The sequence below is a fragment of the Aspergillus ibericus genome (assembly GCF_003184845.1).
Source record: "Aspergillus ibericus CBS 121593 unplaced genomic scaffold BO80scaffold_84, whole genome shotgun sequence".
NCBI classification, from domain to species: domain Eukaryota; kingdom Fungi; phylum Ascomycota; class Eurotiomycetes; order Eurotiales; family Aspergillaceae; genus Aspergillus; species Aspergillus ibericus.
Window position 1 is genome coordinate 55,299 of NW_020292182.1, and position 18,824 is coordinate 74,122.

General features: G+C 55.4%; 4 protein-coding genes across 4 annotated transcripts; all 4 read left to right on the forward strand.

The window, feature by feature from the left end:
- Positions 1-4,221: 4,221 nt before the first annotated feature.
- clcA (putative C6 finger domain protein) lies at positions 4,222-7,870 on the forward strand (the record flags this gene model as incomplete). Its single annotated transcript, XM_025716400.1, has 7 exons — positions 4,222-4,911; positions 4,992-5,104; positions 5,174-6,568; positions 6,627-6,707; positions 6,772-6,971; positions 7,026-7,584; positions 7,651-7,870. The coding sequence occupies 7 exons, from the start codon at positions 4,222-4,224 to the stop codon at positions 7,868-7,870; spliced, it is 3,258 nt and encodes a 1,085-aa protein (XP_025569469.1).
- A 1,069-nt stretch (positions 7,871-8,939) lies between these two features.
- BO80DRAFT_278857 (uncharacterized protein) lies at positions 8,940-9,729 on the forward strand. Its single transcript, XM_025714910.1, has 2 exons — positions 8,940-9,281; positions 9,333-9,729. Exons 1-2 carry the CDS (start codon positions 9,136-9,138, stop codon positions 9,583-9,585), a joined length of 399 nt encoding a protein of 132 aa, XP_025569470.1. The 5' UTR covers positions 8,940-9,135; the 3' UTR covers positions 9,586-9,729.
- Positions 9,730-10,817: 1,088 nt separating this feature from the next.
- On the forward strand, positions 10,818-16,469 carry lah (involucrin repeat protein; the record flags this gene model as incomplete). The annotated part of the gene is made up of 2 exons (XM_025718316.1): positions 10,818-11,349; positions 11,413-16,469. The coding sequence occupies 2 exons, from the start codon at positions 10,818-10,820 to the stop codon at positions 16,317-16,319; spliced, it is 5,439 nt and encodes a 1,812-aa protein (XP_025569471.1). The 3' UTR covers positions 16,320-16,469.
- Positions 16,470-16,504: 35 nt separating this feature from the next.
- Positions 16,505-18,814, forward strand: BO80DRAFT_450492 (uncharacterized protein; the record flags this gene model as incomplete). The annotated part of the gene is made up of 1 exon (XM_025721817.1): positions 16,505-18,814. A coding segment is annotated over one exon (2,310 nt), but the record flags the coding sequence as incomplete, so codon positions are not given.
- Positions 18,815-18,824: the final 10 nt, after the last annotated feature.

Here is an 18,824-nt window from a genome sequence, read left to right on the forward strand (position 1 = left end):
CTTCGGGCCACCGCGGAGAAGTCAGCGGTTGTCCCTGAGTAGAACCATGACTAGGCGCAGAGGAGAACCAGGGAACAACTGCCGTTTTGCTTTTGGCTGTGGGGTCCTGTTAGGTAAATGAGAGGAGAGTAAACAATTGACACGATAACACGTACACCCCTCCTTCTCCTCCTCGTTAGGTATCGAGCTGTACTCCGTACTCCGTGCTACGCCATGGTGAATGGTTAATAATATGGCCGTGGTGTGCACGACCAAGTATGTATGCAAGCCCGTGACAGGGGCCTCCCTGGATGACCTAATCGCTCAGGTGCGCTGGTTTCTTAGCGGGCGGGTAGAACTCGAACGGTGGCTCGTCCTTTAGACAAATCTAGGATCGCCTTGAAAGAATCTCGGGTCTGGAATTCGCTGAATACTACTCCGTATCTACAGAGAGTACCCCGTATCTCGAGCTAGAATCATAGAATGATGCCCAGGACACGAAGAAGAACAAAAGATGATGATGAGGGTCTGCCTTCTCCGCCTTTTAGAAGCGCCCAGCAGCTCCTTAATCCATGCAGAACTCTACTCGGAGTCTGCTGGTGCATATCTGGACGCACGGTATTGGTGTAGCCGGTTCAAACCCTTGATTCCAGTGACCAAGTGACACCCGAGCTCACCGTCTTCTGCGCCTGCGTGGGGCACCCTTCTGTCGCTCAGGTCTCCTCCTTCTCAATCTCTTCCCACCCACCCCCCCCTTGGGGTCGCATCATGCATACCACACACTCTGTTTCGCTTCATACCTACTCCCGAGTCAGGCTCATTTACCTAGGTTGGCCTCCCTTTCCGGATGCTTTTCTTGCCATCGAGTAGACAATGCTTGGCTCTGGATCGCTGTAACCTACCCTCCAGAGACCCCCTGTCAGACTTCAGCGGATGGACAAATTGACTTTTCCGATCTCAGTCCGTTGCGTGGTGAAGACAGGGGAAACCCCCTTGCCAATAATCAGGTGAATTAAGCTGGATCACAAGAGTAGAAAAGGATGGGCACCAACAGACGGGAAGAATGAAGCTGAGAGGCTGTCCCGGTTGACAGCAAGCATGTCTTGAGGGTGTAAACTTCCGTGCTACCGCCTAGTTAAGTCATCCATCTAACCAGCCCTTGGGGAGGGGATGACTGAAGAATCCTTTCCCTTCTGCTGTGGCTGGTCGATATTTCCCTCTACTAGGTTTCAGTTTTGTCCCTCCAGCTGTCCCAGTGTCCTACGAATCGCCCGAGCGATAGATAGATAGCACTGGAGTACGTACTCGTGGAGTTCTGGAGTCGCCTCTCGGACTTCCCTTTAGGCGGAGACATATAATCAGGTTCCCCTCAATTTGCACCATCACTACTATTATCGGCCAAGGGAATTCCCACCCCGCGAGAGATATTGGGCATCGATCTGTTCAGGACCAGCTTATCCCTGGCCTTGCCCCCCCCCCGAGGAGAAAGTTGTTCCTAATCGGACCCGACCACCGTCGATTCACCAACTGCCAACGGGGTTGATTGACGTTGGGTCTGTTTGAGCGCCTCCCTTGATTATTACTACGACGGACGACGATTTCTCCAGCCCACCGTCCATGTGGCACTGAGGAAGACCGGAGCTGATTGCGGGCCCCCAACCGATCAAAAAACCGACGGTACCCAGTCAATTCCTTCAGTTCCTTCAGTTCCCAAGACTGCACACACTTGTAAGTGGGTTTTCATTTCTTCTTTATTTTGCGAACCTCATTTTAGCCCGTCCCGGTTCAGCTCCAGCTCCAGTTGCGGCTCCACTTTCTGCCTTTTTGGTTTTCTGGTCTGTCACCAGAAGCCAGAGCCGAAACCGAGATAGTGAAGACCATCTGCCTGCCCCCCTCTTCCCAAAAAAAATTAAATAAATAAAAAAAGAAGAGGACCAAGCAAAATTTATTAGACAGAGAGGGAAAAAACAAAAAGAAAACAAAAAGAAAACAAAAAGAAAACAAAAAAAAAAAAAGCAGGACCGCCCAGACGAATTAGAAAGGCGATCTGTCAATTCTGGTGGCTTGTGTTAATTCATGCAAACCAGGATCCTGGTTCAGGGTTACCAGACCCAGCACCATCAGAAGGAGGCGTGCGTCCAAAGGAAAAGAAAAGAAGAAAGGCAGAAGAAGGGCAGGAGAAATCCAAGAGAGCAAGAAGCGCGGAAGAGCGGAGGAAAAGCAGCTCACCTGGACGGTTGCTTCTGTCGCCTCTGCGATTCTCATCATTACTATTGTTGCCATCGCCTGTAAGGATCGCAGGAGCACCGTCGCCCATATTATCGGTCCGCCGACTTCTCTCTTTCTTTCGCGCGCGCCCTCTCTCTCTCTCTCTCCTATGGGCCCAATTCCCCCCTCCACCAAGGAAAGGGAAAAAAAAAGAGGGGCAAGCAGACACACTCTTCAAGGCATATCAGCCTCCGCTTGTTTGGCCGTTTGCTTGATAGTTCAGACTTTCTTTGTCACGGCGCGCTCATTGACTTTGACTTGACGGGCCATTAGTTATTTTATCCTCCTGCCCGCCTCTATCTATCGTCCTCGTCATCGTCATCGTTCTTCCAACCTTCGATCCCGCCTCTACCCCATCCGATCCGTCAATCCACTGACTACTCCCAGTAGTAGTGGTGCCTCTGAACAGGTTAACTTTGGTTCCTCCCAGGCTCCCAGTGACCGCACGGGAACGCTTCCATTTCTTTCTTGTTCAACCTGCTCTTTCGAGTTTAATCCCGACGAGGGATCCATCGACATCCCAGACATTCGGGCCGTCTTTTTGGGGAATCCCCCCTCCGAATCCCTCGACCCTTTTTCCTTTTTCTTCTTATTAAGGGAAAACCGCGCTGCTGCGCTGCCCTTTCCACCGTTCGATCGACCTTTTTTGCACCGGGCGACCCGACAGCTTGGCTTAGCTACCTTAGCTACCACTAATCCCTTTTATCCTCCCGCTTGATCGGAGAGCACCAGACAAGTGCCAAACCCGCCCGTCGTACTCCGTATTTTATTTCCATTTCCTTCATCCTTTGGGCGACTGGAGACGACGCTTGTAAGTACGTACCAGTTTTTTTTTTTTTTTCTCCTCCTTCCTGATTTTATTTTGTTTTATCTATGTCATTTTATTTTTCGGATCCCTTTTCTTTCTTTTTGGGCCTTTCCTTTTCCTGTTTGACTGAGCTGGGGGTTCCAAATCCTTGTTATTTTTGGTATTCGGTATGAGGATCATGGTCCTGGCTGTCATTCGGCCGGTACTGCTGTTCTCTGGAGGTGTTCCTTGACCCCCAATGGCTCTGCTGATGTGCGTGGCGAGGCCATCTCGGGCTCCATTGAATCCCCATGGTATACTCCGGGACCTGCCCTAAGGTGCCTACGATCCATTTACCTACTGGGGGCGATGGTGGTGATTGACCGAGCCGACTTGATTCGGCAGTTTTCACCGTGCCAGGGTCGGTGTGTCCACTCCTCGAGGCCTGGATGGAGATTACCTTACCGTCCTTAGGCGCGGCGCGGATCCCTTCTGGCTCCCCCTCTTCGCTCCCCTCCCTCAGTCTCTCTGGCTCCCATGTCCGGTATACGGTCTCATACTTCTTAGTACTCGGGCACTATTACCGCGGCGTCGTTCCTTATATGATCATCCTCTTATATTTTATTCCTCTTACGGTTATCATTACGAAATACCGCCTTCGCTTTCATTGCTTTCATCGTCTTCCTGTGATTATCTATCTAGCTAGCTTGCTGCTGCTGTCACTCTCCTGCTCTCTGCTCCGCTCCGCGTTGCCCTACTAACCCCCCTCCCCTCCCCTCCATTCCGCGCCCCTCCCCTCTCCTCTCCTCTCTTCCTCTTCCCCTCCCCTGCTGCTGGTGGAGGTGGTTTATCGTGGTTCGCTGATCGCTTGACCGTTGTCCACCCGACTCCCGCTAACCATCGGAAAGCTACCGGCTTGTTCCTTGCGGCAGTCGTTCTCGCAGATCGATCCTCGACCCCCTCTTCGCGCGCGTGCTCATTGAAGTGTGAACCACGACGGTTTTTTATGCCGGACGGGAGCCAGAACCTGACGGGCGCCCGAACAAAGAAGCACGAAACGCCAGCATCATCCCGTCCATTCCCCGAATTGGAACCCTCGGGCGTTCCCACGTCCCACCCACCACCCTTCGGTCGCACAATACGGTTTTGATAAAGGCTTGTCTGGGACGTCATGTCCTCCTGACTGTATGACTATCACACTCAGTCGATTGTCCGCCGTGGATCTGCGGCAGCCTGGAGTCCTTGGCCGTAGTCACGGTCCCGAAGTCGTCCCCATCGACGAGAAGCAGAGATTCCTCCCGGCCAGTGCTGGCCCTCCGTCGCCCATGCATCGCGTTCCGACTCTGGAGGGATCGCATGGTCCGCCCGGTGCGCCGGCAGTCTACGAACAGCCATGGCGCCCGCCGCCGTACTCGTCCTCTTATGAGGCACACCCGGCGGAACCGCGTCGCACGTCCAACGCTCCTCCCCCCACACTGCCCCCTCACGGCTATCCCGTCATGCCCAATCGTGAGCTACCGCAGCTTCCACCTGATGGCCCATATAGTCGACAAGGCAGTCTGCCAGGCCCGGCGCATACCCCTCCCGAGGCTCCCACCCCCCATCCAAGCTTTCGCCCCATGAACGGAACTCCCCATGACGCCGCTGCCCACTCCGCACCCCCCGACTACCGGTCGCGCATGTCCTTTCCGCCTCAGGAGACTCACAGTCACAGTCACAGCAATGGGGACCCTGCGCCCCCCCCTCATACCTTACCCCCGACCCAATATTCCACCCCCGTTCCGCCCATGTCGCATACTCCGACGCCGTACGATTCAAGTTATTACGGAAGTCAGGGTTATGGGATCCGTCAACGCAAGGCCGCGCGAGCGCAACAGGTAAACCCTCATCTTCTGGCATTCACGGGAGCGAAGCTTCTAGACCCTGGCTGACTGGTGATATGTCGCTACTTGGGAAGGCCTGCGACCAATGCCGAACGAGGAAGGCCAAATGCGATGAAGGCCGCCCCGCTTGTAGCCATTGCAAGGAGAACAATTTGATCTGTGTTTACAAAGAAGTTCCACCTCACAAGTCCGTGAACCAGCAGTTGTCCCCATGTTTCAGTATGGGCCCGTGGGCATGCGCTGACGACGGACACAGGCAAGAAAAGGCAACCCAGCTTCTCCTGGACCGGATCTCCCAATTAGAAGATGGCCTGAACGAGAAGCTTGAACGACTGTCCAAGCTTCAAGTAGAGCAATCGAATCAGATCACTCAGATAACAACCTACCCTCGGCTGAAAGAGTCCAAGGTCGTCAACAGCAATGAATCAGAAAAACAAGCACTTCCCCGGTCACAAAAGGCGGACCTCCCGGATATCCTCCAGAAGACGGAAACCAAGGAAGAAGACATGAACGCGATCGTGGGCGAGGAGCTGGAAAGAGTCGAAGGGGAAGGGCTTCCGCAAGGGGAAGATGGCGACCTGTCAATACCGGTCGAGCATACCACTGCGGCGCATAAACTGCTTTCGTGGGGTTCTATCAAGACCCTTCTGGAACCGAGAGAGTACGACGATGATTACGTGATGAAGCTGGAAGAGGAGCGCGGCTTGATCCTGGTCTATGGCCGCGGCGAAGGTCATGACACCAGTGAGAGCCCGGCCATGACCTTTTCCACATCGCACCCCCACTGGGACCAGTCATACCCCAATGATGCCTCTCCCAGCGGCCAATGGAATGGCCGAGCAAATCAAAACGGCTCCCATCTCAAGGTGCTGCGACCGAGCATCGATGATTTTGGCATGTTCAGCACCGACCCGGAGACTGTTCGTCATTATCACAACAGCTACCTGAATCACATGCATAAGCTTCATCCATTCTTAAATCAATCCGAACTGAGCGGCCGGATCGAAGCATTCATTCAGAGATATTGCCCACAGTCCAATATCGTGAATAATAATACCGCCGGGGACATGCCACGGGGTGCGAAAAGGAAGCGTTCCTGCGAAGTGTTACAAGGTGCAGGATGCGATATGCAGTATCCTCCTGGAGCTAAACCCGACCGCCCCAGCCCCACCCCGCGCGTCGAGAAGTCGCTCGAAAATGCCATTATTCTGTTGGTGCTCGCACTGGGTAGTATTTGCGATATCCGGGGAGCCATCCCGGGTCCAGTTACGGACACGCCGGTGGACTTCCGGAAAGAGAGGATTCCGGGGCCCTCTACACGCAGTATGCTCTCACCGACAGATACGGAGTCAGTTCTTCAGTCGCAGGGGAGCATATTCTCCCAGGGACAGAGCACATCCTTTTCATCCACCGCCGACGGCTCGAAGGCTTTTCTGGACAATCGCCATCTCAGGAATGTAGATGTCATTCCTGGGTTGGCATATTATGCGTATGCCGCGCAGATTCTCGGAAGTCTACAAGGCGCGAATGGGCTGTACCATGTCCAAGCATCTTTGCTAGCAGGGCTTTACGCAGGACAGTTAGCGCACCCTTTCCAGAGTCATGGCTGGATTTATCAAGCGGCTAGATCGTGCCAAGTGCTTGTTCGATCGTATGTTGTGCCTGAACGTTGGAACTTACGAGAGGAGCTGTCTTCTGACTCGACCCAGGAAACGGTACGAACAGATGAATGATGGTCCCCTGAAAGACCTGTATGACTTCGCATACTGGACTTGCCTCCAACTCGAGAGGTAAAGCATGCCCCCTTTGCATTTCCCCTGCATTATCCATGAGACTGATGTATCGGTGATACAGCGATATTCTTGCCGAACTTGATCTTCCGGCTAGCGGTATATCTCGCTCGGAAGCGCGCATTGCCTTGCCCAAGGGTCGAACCCTTTCTTTGCCAAACGATGTTCATGCTCCGAGTACTATGATGATGTTCTTCTACTCCGCCCAGATTCATCTAAGAAAGGTTCTCAACCGTGTCCATACTGACTTGTACAAAGTCGAAAGTGAGTTCATCTCAGTGGACTGGACCCCGAGCACCTACTAACCCTTCATTGCAGAACATGGCAACACCGACCATTGGTCTCCAAGCGTCCAGGAGATCCTGAGCATGAACCTCGAGCTATGGAGGAGTAGCTTGCCTGATTTGATGAAGTGGAAGGACACGGATCCCCCACACCCGGACATCAACGTCGCTCGGATGCGAGCCAAGTACTATGGCGCGCGGTACATCATTCATCGACCGCTCCTCTACCATGCTCTGCATTTGAACACGAACTCTGCTGGCGGGAGTGGCCGATCAGCGTCGGTCGACTCGCCTATCGGATCTGCGATGTCGGGGTCGAGATCGCAACAAGTCTCCCCGTCATTACCTCACAGCCAACGGGCCATTGCTATGGCGCGTTTGCCCAGTGATGCTGGCCCCATGGCTCGAAGCGCTCCCACCCCGACCCCAACTCCGGGAGGAGCAGCATGGGCCCCCTTCGCCTATCGTGACCTTAACCCCAAGCTGCGAAGAGCGTGCAAAGTATGCATCGACTCCGCCATCTTGAGTACGGAGGCCTTTGATGGCATTGATGGCCGACCAGTGGTGACGAATATCTTTGGAACCGCCCATGCGTAAGTGGGACCCTGCACGCCTTCCTCTGATGGCGACTAGTGCTGACCGTGTGACTCTTCTACTAGCCAATTCGGCAATATGCTGGTGCTATCGGCTACTTACATGTCGAGCCTCTCCGAGCTGGTTGATCGGAACGACCTCGAGCGCCTGCTCAAGCGAACCATCCGCTTTCTCCTTCAAAGCCGCGAGATCTCGCCCAGTCTACGTGCCGACGCGAAGATCCTCAGCGAGATCTATGAGAAGATTTTTGGAGAGCCCGCGGGTATCCTGGCTCATTACGATTAGCGACACCACGCGCTGGAGACTGTCATGGGGGCACGAATCGTGTCTAATAATCATGAGTTTGCTTTCTGTTGTTCTTTGCAAGAACGAGGTCTTCCCGGCGTCTTTTCTCCCCATAATACTAGACCACGGCGCCCCCCGGCCCGGATTCTTATACCAGATGTTATATACGGGGCGACGGGCATGGCGGCTGATTGGTTCCGTTCCCCTTGTTGATAATTGGTGGTTTCTCCCAGCGTCTGTGATCTGCATCATTGTTTCTTATCTCCTGCATGTGAAGGGAAGGGCGGATATCTGAGATTTACATCATGGACCCATCGATTGGGCTTGCGGTGGGGCCTTCTGTGCTTTTTGGAGTTTTCTAGTGGCGTCGACTGCATCCGGCTCTTTGGGGCTGGACCTGGCTTGGGAGGGTATATCTGATTGCATTTTCCGCGGATCAAGGATGACCCCCGCGTACATTACACCAGAGGATCCCCATGGACGGCCGTACAGTGCATGCATGCATGATTGATTTGATTGTTTATTCTCCGTTCTATTGATTTCCCCCTCCCCTCTGTCGTGTCCTTTCCTTTCCGTCCCGCGGGAGACTGGTCCGATGGGTTGGAGGGCGACTAGGTTAGGAGCGACTCCCGGCGTAGAGGGGGGGGGGCGCCGGTCATGGCTTCAGCTGTGCGCCCTGGCTGGTTTGCGACACTCTGGCAGACTGCCGACTGCATCCACCCTGCATGCGGTGCCGGCTTTGAGTGGTCCTCGGCCAGAGTGTCCCATGCGCTGGCACCCCGTTTGGGCAATTGTTTGAGCTGCCCCAATCATCTCGGCTGCCTACTTTGCACGGTCGTGGCTCTGTCGCATCGGAATGATTGGGCCACCTAGGGAGGGAATTATTGCCGCCTACAGGCGCCCACCTGCGAGTGGTACTCCCCAATGCATCAAATACCCCGTAACGACCTCTTCCGACGGAACGATCCCACCGGGGGGGGTGGGGGCCTTTACCGCCGACCGACAAGACTCGGCGCGAACAGGGGGAACCATGCCGGGGCAGCGGTCTCGAGACGGTACATACCTATAGAGACAGGGCCCCTGGTTGTCACTGGGCGGCTACTCACCAACTCCGTCTTGGGCGCGAGACTTGTCCACCCTTACATATGTCCCGATCGACGGCTGATAGACTCGGAAGTTGATACATACTTCGCAAGAACAACCCAGAGGTGCATCTGACTTCTGCATGACATACACTTTGAAAGGCAAAAAGGAGTTCGCCGGGAATGCACACGGGGTATCGGGTGCTCGACGTATCCACTCGTGTTGCTGTCCTCCGCCGTGTTAGAAATCTAGTTATTATCGGGCTTCAGATGGGGACATCGCCGACTCGGATGACTGGAGCCAGGTGGTGGCGGTGGTGCTGGCTGAGGTAAAGACGAGAGCAGATCGAGAGTGCGTTGTTAGGTTAACTCACTCCCAGAGCAAGGTCATGCCCAGTGTCAATTCAACTCGACTACGTTTGGTTGGCAAGCTGTCATGCCGTCTGGGTTTGTCTGTCTGGATTTACTTCCTACTCTGCGGTTCACGCGACGTCGCTCGCTCGGAAGGCTTTTCTTACGACAACCGACCTATCTCGTTATCATGCCCCCCATACTACGGGAGAACTGGTGCAACAGATGCTCAGAGGGTTGAGGGCGCATATTTTGGTGTCGCAGTCGCTGCGAATGGGGTGATGGCTCAGATGTTCTCCAGTCTATCGTCTGGGATGAAGTGGACGTCTGATGTGGGCGTAGATGAAGACGAGAAGTGGGAAGATTTTTCCCTTGTGCGGGAAGTGTTGGGCTGTTGATAGGTGTGTGGTTTAGAGGTCGATGGGGATGTTGTTGCTGCTGTCGTTGCCATCTTGGCCTCATCGAGGAGCCCGTCCTGCACAGGTGGCTAGTGATGGCCTGCATGCAGGTGGTGTCCGTCTGTACATGCTGCTGGGACCACCTCGATCGGTCCAGGAACGCGAGGTTCTTTAGTATTTCCCATGTTGCGTGGTAGTAGTCCGTAGATGTCTAGCGTGTAGGTGGATTGTCCGTGAGTGCGGCAGAGACTTAGAAGGAAGGCTCCAGCCAGCCTCTTCGATTTGCGCGGGCACGTGCCGCCCCCCGACCCCAGCCTCACCGCGAGTTTTCCTCTCTTTCTTCCGATTCCTTCACATTCTTCCCTCTCGCGGCATGACGGAATAGTCATCTCGATTCTCTCTTCGCCTCTTTCGATCTGTTCCATCTCAGATCCGATGGATGAATGCTGCTGCCATCGCACCCACGCGCATCTGACCCGATCGATACCCCACATTCCTTTGTCCGTCAGCGTTTCAACTTTCCCCCTTCGATCTATCATCCATCCTCCTGCTGCTCCTCACGGACTCGCTCCGGCCTCGTCCATCGCGCCCCATCCTGGTCTTGGTTCAGCACGCTAGGCCCGTTAGTGGCGGATTGTCTGGAGCAACCGACGCTGCTGAAGGCTGACCTTCAAAGTCACCCACTCACCAGCCCAGCCCAGCTCAGCCCGTGGTTCTTTCTGGTCTCCGCTCCCGAGGAAAAAAGAACCACGGTTCACTTGTTGTTTACTTTCCTCCGCCCATCGTAAAAAAACAACACCCGCCGATCTATACTGCCGCCAACCCTTTCCCTTTCATCCAGCCAGCCATCATTATTATCATCGTTCCCGCTCAATCTTCCTTTCACCAACCAACCAACCAACCAACCAACCACCCCTCCCTCTCTTCTCCCCCATGGTCCTCCTTCCTTTCCCCTCTTGACGGACCCCGTGACGATTGCACGATTTTTCTTCCCATTGTATAATCCGATCTTTCTTTAATTTCTTTCGGTGCAACGGCTCAATTCGGCGACCGTGTCCACCCTCAATTCCACATGGTGGCCTGAGTCGCTAGAGCTTTGATCGCTCTCTGCCCACCATGTTCAAAGCTCTCCTGGGCGGGGGTCGCTCATCCTCCGATGTCCGCAGCTCCTCCAGCTCCAAGAGCAGTAGCCGGCGCAGAACCGACTCGAAGTCTTCGACAGTGAGCCGCAAGTCCTCACGGGGTGACGACCGTGATCGTGGCTTGGGTGACCTGTCGACCTACCGATCCTCGAGCAGTCGGAGCAAACGTTATGCGCCGAGTCTAGCGGGAGAGTCCGTCGCTTCGAGCTACGCGACGGCAGACCAGGGCCCCGTTGAGCCGGATCGCTACGTGATCGAACGCGCGCCGAGACGCCAGGACTCTGACGACACCATCCGTGGCGATCGATACCGAGACAATGGCGATGAAGAGGGGAAAACCTCCCGCCGGCGCGAGCGAGTGCGATCGCCGAGCCGGGAGCGTGAGCGGACCAGGACAGATCGCAACGATCGCGCCGGCGACACCATATCGCGCGACCGTGATGGCGATCGGCCAGAACGAAAACGTACTCAGTCGGGCGATATGTACTCACCACCGGTGTCTGTGGGTATGCCTACCTCTGGCGCTGAGGGTGGCTTCGCAATCGCGGGTTCTCATCCGTACCCTCCAGTCACTAACGGAACGCCAACCACTTCATTGCCCAGCCCACCACATGCGACCGCATTCTACGATCCTCATATACCGCAACAGTTTCCTGGCCAGTTCCCGACATATGTTGCCGAACCCTACCGACCCCCGCACCCGGCAGGTGAAGCAGCCGAATACTATGGCGACCAGGGACAGTCGGTTCAAGACCAGCCAGGCGTCCGGCCTAAACCTCCTTTGGTGACCCCGAGCGACCAAGCGCATCTGATGGCAGCGTCTCCAGTAGCAAACCCGCCACCAGAACCTAGTAGCATGGGGCAGGTCGGCGCCGCAGCAGCCTACTACACGGACGACGCTGATCTAGGGATCGAACAAGCTGAACAGCCATCTTCTGCCTCTGCCTCCAAGCCGCCAAAGCCGGCGAAACCGTCCAAACCAAAACCGCCGAGACCGTCCGTACAGACAGCCGCGATATCTGGATCACCCGCCGCTGCGGTAGCAACAACGGCGGCGGCGGCTGCAGCCACTGAGCTTTCGGAGCACACCATCTCAGAATCCCCTTCAACCTATGTGCCGCCTAGCGCATCGAGCCCTCAGAAGCCTCCTCATTCTCAGGGAGTCGGTGCCGCAGTCGGCGCAGCGGCAGTAGGTGCAGCAGCTGGCTACATGATGAGTCACCACCATCAGTCCTCCGTTAGCGTAGACCATTCTTATCAAGAGACCGTGCAAAACCACGAAGAGGTCTCTCAGAACAGTCCAGCTTACCCAGATCCCTCGATGTACCCACCCCAGCAAACCCCGACATCATTTGCAGCGGGACCCGCGGCAGCGGCAGCGGCAGCAGCGGCAGGGTACGCGGCAAGTCCTCTGCACCCTCATCATGCTGCCGTCTATCACGGTGCTCCATTCCAGTCCGGAGGCTTAGCTTTCCAGCAACGCCAACGGGGTCCTTTGGATAAGTTTATCGACTTCTGGCGGGATCCAGAGGGGGTAGGGATGTTCGAAGACTACACAGAAACCATCGGGATTTGCCAATATTGCTTTGAACCCGGCTCGACATCACGAGACGCACCTCGGAGACACAACCATAAGCCCCGACGCCGTTCTGCAGATCGATACACCAATGGCTCACGTGTTGATAAGACAAGCCGCTACACGTCGTCGGAGGATGAAGGGAGGCGTCGCAAAAGATCGCCAAGTAATTCATGGCTGCCCGGATTACTTGGTGGGATTGCGGTCAAGTCGATATTCAGTAACAAGGAGTTTGACGAGTCTTATAGCATCCGATCGGGTCGGGTGGCAAGCTCTCGGCATTCCATACACGAAAGTGAGGGCGCATCCACAGCTGGTCGACAAAGCCAAACCTCGCGTGGCGTCTACAGACGATCCTATCGGAGCCAGTCTCGAGAACGAACTGATCACAGCTTTTATCATTCGGACTCGAAGCTGAGTAAATACGAAGATTCCCGCGTACGCTCTCGCTCGCGGTCCCGGTCATCATCCAGAGTCCAGCGACATGCCGCGCTGAGGGATGCGGCACTGGGCGCTGCAGTAGGAACAGCGGCCATGTCAGAATATGAATCCCGCCACCGAAGCAGAAGCCGCAGCCCGTCTCCTAGAAAGGCCAGGGGTAGAAAGACGTCTTCCTCTGATAGCTCCTTTGTCGACATCTCAAGACCAGCTCGAAAGACCGTTGGTAGTGGCTTCAGTTCGTTTTTCACTGCATCATCGGAAAATCGTCGGAAGCGACGAACCAAGAGGCGCAAGAGCATCTTTTCGTTTCATAACTCTTCGTCGTCATCCCTCGATGCGGATCTGGCGTTTGGGAATGGTTACACGAAACGCCAGTCAGGTAAGTCTAACAGGAAAGGCAAAAAGAAGGCAGACGAAGATGTGGATGCAGCGTTGCTAGGACTAAGCGCAACCGCAACAGCGTTGGTGGCCTCTTCCGAGCGGAGTCGTCGGCGTACCGGGGAGATCCTTGCCGGCAAGGAATCTCGATCCGGTCGATCATATTGTGAGTCGTCTGCTGCCAACGATGACGGCTGGGAGGACCTAGACTCTGGAGACCAGTCCTCATCAAGCGTCAACTCTGGTCTTGCATTTGGAGGTAGTGGGCTTTTCCCTAGCACGGACTCACACTCATCCGACTCTGGAACGTCGAGGTGGACTTGGGGATGGGGACGTAAGAAGACCAAGAAGAAGAGGAGGTCTCGCTCACCGGGTAAGCGCTTCCCTGCGGAGGCCGCAATTGCCGCTGGTCTCGGTACAGCCGCCTTAGCTTCGGCATACCACCGGGATTCAAAGGCATCTGGCCAGGATGCCGCAAGCAGCACTGGAAGTCTTCAACACGTGGCCCCTATACCCACCAGTGACCCTTCGCGTTTCGACGCCATCAATGTGTCATCTCTGCCTCCTGCTCAGCCGACATTAGTCCGGCCAGGACCGATTCCGCTACAGCAACCTCAACCGGTGACACGGGTTTCACAGTCTGTATACACCACTCAAGGTGAATCCATCCATGCTTACAGTGCACCTGACGAGCCACCTACTCCCGGAAGTGCTTTCATGCCTTATGAAACCCCGTTGCCACATGCAAGAAGCGACAGATGGAATCAGAGATCTGAGGAATACGTTGAGCGAAGCGACATCTCTTCAAGGATCAACCGTTCACACCGGCGTAGTGACTCCTCTCCCGTCATCCACACCGAGCCCCTTGAGAGCATGTCAACGACAAGTGTTAGACGTCGCGCGACGCTGAAAGATCAAGCCTCCGTTCAGTTCGACTTGACCGAGGAGCAGGCTAACAAGGAACGACGTTCTAATCAACGGGAAAGCTCACGACGTGATGGTGAGCGCAGAGAAGGAGTGCAACTTGTAGATAGAGAGCAAGAGATGGCGGTTCGGAACGCTGAGCACCAAGCAAGCCGCCAGAGAGAACGCGAATATGAGAAGTCAAGGATGGAGGAAGAATATTCTCGGAGAGAGAGAGATTCCTCATCCTGGATTGGTGCCGCTGCCGCAGGCGCTGTGGGTGTTGCTGCTGTCGGTACAATGCTGTCCGGCAAATCCTCCAACGATGATTCCTCCGAGACTGCCAGTCAACGGCGGCACGAGGAGCGTCGAGAAAAGCGCCGCGCAGAGAGACGCCGCGTCTCGGAGTCCGAGTCTATCGCATCGAGTCTTCCGATGTCTGAAGCTGGGAAACCCGTGGCCGAGGAGCGCTCGCAAGTGGTCCGCCAGCCAGAGGATGTCAGGCCTCAGCCATCTCGTCGGCCTCCTCGCACAAAGCCCGCTAAGCCCGTCTACGAGGACTACGCGCGTTTCTTCGCGCCGGAAGAACTACGCTACAGCCCTGATACTTACGCACGCCGAGAGCCTACGTCGATGCCCACAATCATTGAAGTCGAGCCTACAAATGAAGCTTCAATTGTGACGGAAGAGCCGCATCCTGACTACACTGGCTTACCATGGCCTGTCCCGGGACTGACACTTACTGAGCCCACACCTCCGCAAAGCTTGATTGGCTCCGCCAGGGCGTCGCCGATTATCTTGATCCCAGAGCGGCCCAAAGAGGATGTCACGTTTGAACGACAAACGACCGGCTCGCGCGTGTCCTGGGGCAAGCATGAGATGCATGAATATGAAGTCCCCTCGACATCCTCTGAGCTCGAATCAGTGGATCAAGATACTAGAGGCATCGAGCACGGAGACGTTGAGCATATCACTGCACGCGATGTCCAAGAGTACCCGGCTGGCTCCTCTACTGACCCTTCACCTAAGGATGTACCGAGCATTGTGGGAGCGGATATTGAGTTTGCAGCTGCACTTGCTGCTGCAACTGCAGCTGCAGGCTTTGACCCCTCCCTTGTGACAGATGACCCCACCTACCATACAAGGAGCTCTCCCATGTCGAAGTCTAAGGTGGAGTTTGTTTCGCCCTGGGATGAAATGCCCGTCTCGCGCACGGTACCTCATGGATTTGTCGAAGGTGAAGTGGAAACACCGGATAATGAAAGAGCACCGGTAACGCTGGACCACCGCATTGAGGATAGCCCCCTCTTTGCTGAACCTGAGCCTCTGTCTGGTGGCGAGATCATAACACCAGCCCCACAGTCAATCGCGCAAGCGGTTATCGAGCACCTCAATCGTCCGAAAGGGCGCGATGCCAACGACAGGTTTGATAGCCAGCGAAGCCTGGAATCCGTCAGCAAAAGCGAACAGATCGAACCCCCTGAGGAAGTCCTTTCCATGCCTGGCGGCTTTGAGCCCGAAGAACTATTCGAAACCCCAAAGGAACCGAGCGATCCGACCACAACGCAAGGAGATCGCTCTTTCTCGGTAGTATCAGCACCCGAAGCAAGAGACGATATGGTTTCAACCACCCAAGACAATTCCGACCAGAGCGGCAGTGACTTTGAAGGGAATGACGAAATTAGTGCATCTGCGGTCGGGAGTGAAGCAGTTGAAGGAAAGAAGAAGCGACGGAAGAGGCGTTCCAAGCGCAAAAGTGACAATTCTGAAGAAGCGGTTTCCAGCACCTCTTCGCCCGCCAGATCTGGAGAGGCCAGCGACAAGCGCAGGAGCACGGATGAGAAGTCCAAAGAGACCAGATCCGGCGGTTACTTGAGCAATCTTTTCGGATCCAGAATTTCCGAACCGGTGGAAGTGCAAAGGGCATCCTCTTCTGATAGGCGCTCCTCCCGTGAAGTCCAATCAGAGGTTGGTCCTCGACGGAGGGAGAAGTCTTCCAGGCGACGCAGCTCCAACCGAGGGGACGCCCTGGATGACGAAACCAGCGCAGTTGAGGACAAGGAGAACATTAACGTTGAGCATTATAAGTCTAGCCGGCAACGAAGGGAAGAAAGACGGCGACAGAGATACGAGGACATGATGGATTCGGGTAAACCCTCGGAGTATGAGAAGGTATAGTGCTTGGCTGTCTTTCCCGTTACTTGTAAATCTTTTTTTGGTTTTTGCCCAGGCTATTCCCATATCTGCTTGAGAGGTTTCGTACCGTGCATATACTAAGGGTTTCATTCTTTCTTTCCCATGTATAGGAACGGGAGCAATTGCAGGACGACGAGCAACGGTCTTTTTTAGTGGAGGGCCCCGAAATGCCAGGCCAGGTAGACGAGGGTGATGATCACGGTGCTTCGGGGCGGCTGGATTCTGAGATTACAGGGCTGGGGCTCGATGTCCTGGATTCCCGGCCACGGAGCCGCTCTGTATCGCTTCCTGCGACTGAGAGAGCCGTCGATCCGGCCCCCACGTCTCAAAGTAGACCAACCTCGCCTGAGATGGCCCGGTATCACGAAGAGGACCAAGGCCCGCGATCTCGGCGGTCGTCTGTGCTCCGGTCAACCGAGTCCCCTACTGCGGTGCCCCTGCACTTCCGCCGACCCCCAACTTCCCCCCGAGTGAACCGGTCTCCTTCCCTTTCCTCAGCCGCCGCACCCTCCCCCGGCTCTCCGACCCAGGGACGCCGCCGCCCAGCCTCTACCGAGTTCAAGAATTCCCGCGAGATCCGGCCCCTGTGGCTTGTTGAGCGCTTTGGTACTGGCAAAGCGGATCCGCAATCCGATGAGCCCTTGCCCTCCTTGCCATCGAGCAAATCTTCGTCGGCGCGCGCGTCCTTGGAAGACCTGAGGGCTCTGCCAGATGACACCAGGTGGGAAATGGTTGACCTAAGCCATCACGTTCAGGGATCACGTCAGCCCAGTGATATCGAAATGTCTTTGGCACAGAATCAACCGGGTGACGAATCCCCCTATGATATCCTTGATTCCGAACAAGGCACTCCCACTGCTGCTACCTTCGGCCAATCTTCTCACCACCCTCCTCCCCGGAAAGAAAATTTGAACTACGAGTTCCATTCGCCTTCCGAGCTTTTGCAAGACCCGCCCAGTTATCCAGAATTGCCACCGTCTCCAACGATGGCCGCCCTTCCCTCGGCCGAAGGTTCTGCGGTCGGAGTAAAAGATGAGGCTGACATCGAGCGTATGGTGGAAGCTATGCCATCGCTTCCTGAAATGCGGCCAGCTACACCAGACAACAAGATGCCTCATGTCGAAGACATTGCAGAGACTACACCCACACAGGAAAAGGCTGATTCCGCCATGCACGCGTTGCCTTCTGGCGCGGATTCTGGCTTGGTTGAGGATGCGGATGCTGGACGTGCCGATGACAGCCTCCGAATTGACGATACCTTGGTCTCTGAAACGCAAGCTCCCTCGGACAAGGAACAAGGTATCGAAGATGTTGACACCACTACCCGGAGTATTGCCGATGCAAACGTTCCGGTTGTTGAGGACTCTGTCCCTGTCTCCTTGACCTCAGAGGAAGATCGGCCGGTGTCTCCCACTCAAGGTAATGCCCTCGCGGAGCTTGCGGCTATTGTCGGCGCTGGTGTAGCATCTGCAGTCGCACCAACACCAGAGAAGGTAGTATCTTCTGAGGAGTTGCATACTGGCCCCGATCAGTCCAAGAACGACTCTGTTGCCGCGATAGATCTGGCGAAGGAGTCGGAGAGCTTGCATGTTGAAACGCCACCCGACGAACGGGAGCCTCCAACGATCGATAGCACGGAATCTGGAAATGTGCCTGATAATGCCGCCCCGGCGCCTGCCGTTTGTGAGCTTGATCAAGGAGAGACAGACGCGGACATTCCTTTCATCGCGGAGAATGCGGAAGAGACGTCTGGCGACACCGAGAAGCACGAAGAACAAGTCGGTGCTCAGGCGGCAGCAGAAGGTGGTGATTCAGTACCTGGACATGGTAGCAGAGCCCTGGACGAAATTGCTGCAACGCCGGTAGAACCCGACGTTGAGCCCAAAGAAAAAGGGAAGCCGGAGATCCTCGAGGATATTGTTCCAGCCAGCTCAGAGCCGGTAGCATCAGACGGTATCAGCGTTGCTGACAAGGAAATCACGGTTCAATCCGAAGAGCCTCAGGTCAACGAATCGACGCCAGTTTTACCTGAAAATGCCCTATCCGAGGCTAGACAGGAGGGGACGGAGGCAGTCATGGAAAATGCTACTGTGGGTAATGCCGAGCCTACTCCGGATGACACGAACAAATCTGCCGATGAATCCACCGGAACAGTTCCCGAAGAAGTGGGCGCCTCCGTGTCTGAAGCGAGACTAGTCGAAGACGCCTCTGCAGAGATCAAAGAACCAGAGGCAGAAAGGGCCATCGCGGAGACAGAGCCCGCATTGGAAGTACCAACCAATGTCTCTGCCGAATCCATTGAGGCCCAATTTGCGTCAGCGTTGTCCGAGCGAATCCCCGAGGCTGAGCAACGAGAGCCGGAGCCGGTCAAGGCTGCAGACGCTCCTACCAGCACGGAGCCCACAGTCGAGCCCACAGTCGAGCCCACAGTCGAGCCCACAGTCGAGCCCACAGTCGAGCCCACAGTCGAGCCCACAGTCGAGCCCA

Coding starts and splice junctions, on each gene's coding strand:
- BO80DRAFT_278857 (XM_025714910.1), top strand. CDS start 9,136: ATGCACACGGGGTATCGGGTGCTCGACGTATCCACTCGTGTTGCTGTC. Junction 9,282..9,332: donor TGGCGGTGGTGCTGGCTGAG/GTAAAGACGAGA, acceptor ACTCACTCCCAG/AGCAAGGTCATGCCCAGTGT.